The sequence below is a fragment of the Octopus bimaculoides genome, chromosome 20 (genome assembly GCF_001194135.2).
Source record: "Octopus bimaculoides isolate UCB-OBI-ISO-001 chromosome 20, ASM119413v2, whole genome shotgun sequence".
NCBI classification, from domain to species: Eukaryota; Metazoa; Mollusca; class Cephalopoda; order Octopoda; family Octopodidae; genus Octopus; species Octopus bimaculoides.
Window position 1 is genome coordinate 22,071,118 of NC_069000.1, and position 7,410 is coordinate 22,078,527.

At 36.5% G+C, this 7,410-nt stretch overlaps 1 protein-coding gene across 2 annotated transcripts in view; it reads right to left on the reverse strand.

The window, feature by feature from the left end:
- LOC106882072 (glyoxylate reductase/hydroxypyruvate reductase) overlaps window positions 1–7,410 on the reverse strand; it is a 29,665-nt gene that overhangs the window by 5,657 nt on the left and 16,598 nt on the right. Inside the window, exon 1 of one of the 2 annotated variants that reach the window (XM_014932634.2) lies at window positions 3,561–4,109. The exons of the other annotated variant lie outside the window; for it this stretch is intronic. Coding sequence (XP_014788120.1) covers window positions 3,561–3,936 — 376 coding nt within the window. The 5' untranslated portion in view covers window positions 3,937–4,109. Of the gene's footprint in view, window positions 1–3,560; window positions 4,110–7,410 lie in introns of those variants that run through there. 2 annotated transcript variants of the gene reach the window in all.

Genomic DNA, 7,410 nt, shown 5'->3' on the forward strand with positions numbered 1-7,410 from the left:
AAGGCGCACAGAGCTGCGGTCGGTAGTGAAGTGAAAGCACGTTATAAAAATAAAACTACTGAATAATAATAATAATAATAATAATAATAATAATAATAATAAATATATAAATAAATTAAGCAGCTGTTTAACAATGTATCACCAAAAAGGAAAACTATAATTGTCATTAAATATGACAGGGGGTGTTAGAACACTTACAATGCTAGAAATAAGAGTTAAAGTGCTCTGATGCTGCAATCAACGCACATAATCGTATACATGCACACTGACAGCAACCGTAAACAGCCGAAAGTGGCAGTCGTAATATTCGTCGATGGTTTTGGCTTTAAGACCAAAGCACTCATCAGTAGGGTCGGCACAACTCACTAGTTTCCGGACAAGATCGCCAGCAGTATATATGTTTACAACATAGAAACCTGTGGATGATTGAGTGAATCGTTATTGTGTATGCAAATAATTAAATTAGGCAGTTGTTTAGCAATGTATCACCAAAAAGGAAAACTATAATTATCACTAAATATGACGGAGGGTGTTAGAACATTGTTATGCATGACAAGTAATTCCTGATTCAGAGAAACTAATTTCCAGTCATAGTCCAAAACAACAAGACGTCATATAGTGTTATCCATGATATTCTCGATTCAATGTATGTTATTCAAAATGGCCACTCTCTCTCTCTGAGCATAAAATGCGCATGCCCTTTATATCAAGGGATCTCACTCAAATCTTAGCACAATTTGCATAACATTCACTTCCACCTAAAAAAAAAAAAAAAAAAATTATAGATCAAGCCTTTCCAGGGTTTTTCGAATTCTTTGAGATCAACGCAGTTGAGAGAATTCTTCTTTTTGTTTTAGAGGGTTATCTCTAGGAGGCGAAGACATTTCAGTTAGATCTCTGTCTGGCTCTTGACGGACCACAAATATCTGGGTTAAGTCATCAGTTGGGTTAATTTTTCTTGATGATGCCAATTGTTTTGTAGATACTGTGGTTTCGCGACCATCTGGCTAACGAACATTAGCGTATTGGGGGGTTGACTTCAATTAAATCAGCTTGGTCAACGATAGGGTCATATTTGCTAGTGCGATTGTTCCTTTGCAGAAGCACAGGCTCTGGGTTGAGAAGCCATGATGGTATAGATGTTCCTGTAGCTGAACGTCTTTGATAGTTAAAGAGACGTTCATGAGGAGTGGCGTTGGTAGACGTACAAAGTAGAGATCTGATTGAATGCAGTGCATCTGGAAGAACTTTTTCCCATGACGATACTGGAAGGGAACGAGTTTTCAAAGAGAGTAGTACTGATTTGCAAATAGTACCATTATATCTCTCTACATGACTGTTCCCAGTGGGATTATATGGGGTTGTCCTCCTTGTTGCAATGCCCTTTAAGGAGCCATTCTCTCAATTTTGTAGACATAAAGGCAGTTCCACGATCGGAATGTACATAACTGGGCATACTGAAAACTGAAAACAAGTCTGTAAAGCATCTTATTACAGTCTGAGCTGATGTGTCAGATACTGGATAACCAAACGGAAACCGAGAGTATTCGTCAACAATTGTTAGAAGATAAAGACGCTTCGTGGAAGAAATCGGGCCTTTGAAATCAATTAAAATTCGCTCGAATGGTTGTATGGCTCTAATTAAGTTAACTAAGTTTGGTTTAATATTGTGGTTTCACTTCTTGACATATAGAGCAATTCTACAAATTTGTTTCACGTTCCCCAACGAATATGGAAGATTTCTACTGCAGACGAAATGATGAAGGTGTACTACACCAAGATGGCACAGTGCTGCATGCAACCCATGAAATGAATGTGAACTGATTTCTGAACAGCGTACCCTTGTGAATGCATTCGGTGCGATGTTACACTGGGTCCTGGGTGATAGTGAATATCATATGAGTATGGAGATAACGCAATGCAACATCTCATAATTTTATCATTTTTAATTTTGCTCGTCGCTTTATAATTATACATGAATGCAACGGAACGTTGATCAGTAATTAATGTGAAATGTCTACCAAGAAGAAAGTGTCTCCAATGATGAATTGATTCGATAATTGTTTGGGATTCTCTTTCAACTGAGGAGTGGTACTGTTCGCTACCTTTTAGCGTGTAAGAATGGAATGCAACTGCTCTTCCATCTTGATTTAGTGTAGCAGATATAGCAAAATCTGAAGCATCCGTCTCAATAGTAAATAGAATGTTCTCATCTACTATTTGAATGACAGCATTAGCTAGTTCTATCTTTAATGACTTTTACTTGTTGGCTGATTAGAGAAAATTTTGAGACGTTATTGAGAGGATATATTTTGTCATAAAATTTGGAGATCCATTTAGCATAGTAAGAAAACATACCGACTATACATTTTAATGATTTCTGGTCGGTTGGTGTAGGAAGATTGAGGAGTGGAGCAAGCCTTTCTGGGTCAGGGCTGAGGGAATTGTGTGAGATACGGTATCCAAGAAACTCTAGAGTTGTTGGGTAAACGCATTTCTCTTCATTCATGGTGAGCCCCTCACTCACTGCTGCTATTTCAAATTTTTCCGACAAAATATATCCTCTCAATGTTAGAAATAAGAGCTAAAGTACTTTGATATTGCAGTCAATGCACATAATTACTGCAGTCAATGCACGTAATTGCTAGTCAACGTACATAAACTGGTGAGTTGTGCCGATCCTGTTGATGAGTGCTTCGGTCTTTAAGCCAAAACCGTTGACGGTCCAGAGATATTACGACTGTCACTTTTAGCCGTTTACGGTTGCTGTCAGTATGCATGTATATGATAACGTGCGTTGACTGCAGCATCAAAGCATTTTAGCTCTTATTTCTAGCATTGTAGGTGTTCTAATACCTTTGTCATATATATATAGTTCAAATTTATAGGAAAACAAAAGATGAAGACAGGTGTAGGAACAACAAGCAGGTGTTTTAGTTTAACGCACGGGAAAAATGGAAAAATCTTATGCGCTTCGACATCACGCACGCATACATATAACTGAATATATATACATGCATATATGTATGTATGTATGTATGTATGTATGTGTCTATGTATGTGTGTGTGTGTGTAAATATATCTATATTATAAGCAGATTACACTGTCGAATCATCCATCAATTATTTGTAACCTCTATACCTTTATACTGGACTGCACTGTTATGTTAACAATGATAATAAGTACTTTACTAAGTTATGGTCATTGATACTATAACACTGTCTGCAGACCAGTACAAATCCTAAAGGTTACTAATCAGCGTTACGTGATTTCTCACAATGCAACCTGCTTATAGTGTATCCATTATACGACAGATTTTTTTCCATTGTTAATGTAAGATGACGTACCTAAATAATTACGTTTTGGTAGATTTTGATGAGAGTAAATATGATAAATGAGTGAATGGATGTAGAAAGGGTGAAAATAACTCAAAATGAAACTCAAGAAAATTATAGAGCAAGACTTTGAACTACAAGATGTTAAGAATTATTGAAAAGAGTTAGAAATAAACACCATCGTTTTTGATGTGTTCTAAAAAATAAATTGAAACTTTTACTTACACTGAACTATTTTTCTTGACATTGCCAATAATAGTGCCATTCCAAAATTTGCGGCAGTAACTCCATCTTGGATGCTATGACCAATCCTAATGCCACGCGATTTAGCCCATTCAGTGTCAATAGTCTCAAAACCGATGCCAAGGAAGCAAATAATTTTAAGATTTACCAATTTTTCAAATAATTCAAGGAATTCTTGGTTTCTATTTAGGCTCGAATGCATATACAAGCCAACGACTTTCTTACAGATTGAGGGATTTTGCTCCAGTTCTTTCAGAGTCACCACATTTTGATTACGGAATACAACATTGATGAAAAAACTCTTGAAATCCGGCAATGCTTCGCAAAGATTTTCACAAAGATTTACTACCAAAGCCATGATATTGCTGTTATTCAGATAAAAAAAAATATATTTCACATCGAACTGAAAAGATTGAATAAATTAAAATCAACATGTAATAAAGGACCAATTATTTTCTATATTAACTTTTTCTATGATAAAAATCGACAGCTTTTCTGTATGGCAGAACTCTGTACTGTCTGCTGCCCTAAAGCTTCTTTTGAAATAAAGTAAAACTTCATGAGTTTTCGTTTCGTTAACACCATAAAAACAGAAAAAGAAAAAAAATGTCTACGATATGTATTAATTTTTAAAATATATTTTTAAAAATCTTTCGGTTGATTATATTTCACAATTAGCACAACATTTTGGGATTGCAAACGTGATGCTAAATATTAACGATGTTTTATATTCTATCATCTTTCCCTATTATAATTATTCTAGTATATCTATGTCTCACCAGGTGACATATGACACGAACCTTTACATAGTCTGTATTAGATAAAATATGTCTCTTTGCTGACTGGAAAGTAATCGTATAATTTGTTATGCAGAATTTAACATGCACATATCTGTAAAAGCTGGAATCTCACGTATGTGCCCACGCACATCATCTGATATAATTTTGACACAACCCTTCTCAATTATCGCCAGACAACTTTACATATAAAGAGTACTGACTACAATCTGGAGAAAGGCAATATCCATCGCCACTAGCTGGAAAATGTTTACGGGCTACCACCACAGCCGCCGTGGAGGCACAATGGCTCAGTGTTTAGGGCAGCGGACTCGCGGTTTCGATTCCCAGACCGGGCGTTGTGTGTGTTTATTGAGCGAAAACACCTAAAGCTCCACGAGGTTCCGGCAGGGGGTGGTGGCGACCCCTGTTGTACTCTTTCGTCCCAACTTTCTCCCACTCTTTCTTCCTGTTTCTTGAGTAGCGCTGCGATGGACTGGCGTCCCGTCTAGCTGGGGGGGGGGGACACATACGCCATAGAAACCGGGAAACCGGGCCCATGAGCCTGGCTAGGCTTTAAAAGGGCACATAAAGATAAAAAAAAACTCACAGTCCTCTCCCCCAAATTTCAGGTCTTGTGCTTTTGTAGAAAGGATTTAAAAGACTGAAGACAGAGCTGAGTCTCTAGCTTTAGGAAATACATATACCACATTTAAAGACCACAAATCCAATTTCGTTAACAAATCTTTAGCTGAACTCATTCATCCAACATTTATCAAACATATTCCATGTAAGATACTACTAAAAATTAAACTAGAATTATCTTTATCGCTATGGAAATTTAGTCACTAATTTTGAAGTATGCAAGTGTTATGAATGTCATAAGGCAGTTTAAACAAAACATTGTAATTCTATTAAAGTAGGAACGAGTGCTGACAAGTAGTAAAAGTGTATAACCTGTATGTGACTCAGGTAAAGTCTTATAACTTACACTTCACAAATGATTCTGTGGGAAGCCGTTAGAAAAACATTAAAGCAATGCCGAGCATTCTAACATAATTACATGCTGAAAGTGACTGAATGTACATGTTGAAAATTAAAAATTTCAGGCATTTCCGAGCAATTTTATAAAACATTGCATATCGTTTATCAACTTTCAGATGAACTGCAGCAGTTTCTATGGTAAAAAGAAAATACTGACTTATACACAATTTTGAAGTGTGCAGTTGGAACCTGCCCAAATCAGCCATACTTAAAAGCGTCTGGAAATATTGTGATGATTTTATTGCAAAATATATCAAGAAAAAATGGTACAAACTGTATTCGGTAATTGGTATACAAGTGTTGAACTTGTAAAGATCCTACATGAACAGGGTATGGCATGTGTTGGTACAGTGCACGAACAGAGTATGGCATGTGTTGGTACAGTACATGAACAGGGTATGGCATGTGTTGGTACAGTGCATGGTTATAAGATGTTATTAGATGCAGCATTAAAGGAAGAAAAAGGCAGGGGCGTCTGTCGAAGTACGGACGACCGGCTTTGATGGTGTGGAGTTACGTGTGTTGAAATGATTTGGTAACCGTGGTGTTATTCAGTTGTCAACATACGAAGAAGTCAATCTAACCCTTGAAATTACCAGATTTTACAGAAACGTGTCGGATAATCATCCCATGCCCTTCAATTGTTAACACATACAATAAATTTATAGGCAGGGGTAGATTTACTGGATGGGTTATCGAACCGTTACAAAATCCATATTCGCTCAGAAAAGTGGTACCACCAACGTGTTTTCCACATTTTCGATATAATTGTGGTACAATAATCGCTCTTATTCCGACATAATGAACCTGAGAATGTATCAAACATAAAGCTTAGAAATTTCAAGATGAGCATTTCTGACTCACTCAGGAGATCAGGAAAATTCAAGTTAACCAAAAGATGACGCCCATCACTAAGCGAAATGGAAAGGCAAATACTGGCCAAAAATTCCAGAGGGCCGACAGCTCCAATGCCAAATAGGTCGATCTGCATGGATGGTATAGATTACTGGTCCTAATACATGGAAGGCAGCAAGATGGTGAGATGCAAGAATCTAGGCTGTAAGTCCATTACAAGGGTTATTCTGTAATGTTAACTTTTGCTTTACCTCAAAAATCAAACTGTTCCAAGCACATTCACACTGAATAAAAACAGTTTTTGTTTTTCTATATCAAAAAACACTTTTTATTGTTATTCTTGTGTTTTTAGATAACCTTGATGTGATAATAAATTACATATCAAATATTTATCTACATGTTTTTATTGACTTTCTTTGCAAACTGTTGCTTTAAATCAACAAAGCTCCAAATATTCACACTTACCTGACAATTTGCAATGGTTCAAATTTCAGCTAAGAATTTTGATTGTCTTTCAGTAAGAATAACATTTTTGTGTCAGTTATTAATAGTCCATGCAACATAGGGTTACCTTGAACTTTCCTGGCGCCAACCATATCAGTCTAATAGATAATCTCTTTTACTTGTTTCAGTCATTTGTTTTGTGGGCGATTTTAATAAAAAGTACACTTGAATAATCTATAGGAAAGTGGGTTATACATCATTAGATGTATACCTGACTTTCCTATATAAAATTAAGAATTAACGGAACGCTGAACTCCAGACTATCAACACAAACAACATTTATTCAAGGTGGCTTATATACATCTTTAGCTCTTGTTTGTTGAGACGTCTTCTGTGTGTGTGAGTATGGTTGTTGGGACGTTGGTATGTAGATGTGAGCGAGCTGTCTAGCGTAAGTTCGAAAGATGGAGAGAGACAGCTAAACACGTCCTTGCTCAATCGCTGGCCAGCAAGAAAGAGACAGATCAAAGCGGGAAAGCTTGGTTGTTGAATTCCACGCATGCGTGAGACTACGCATGCGCACAGCGTTACTACAAATCTACAAGCTCTTCTGTTTAATAGTTCGTCAATTTTTTGTGGAAATTGTTGCTTAAAAGAAAAGATTTTATGAAGTGAAAAAAAGTTGCATTTTTAGTCGTTTCACCGTTTGATTT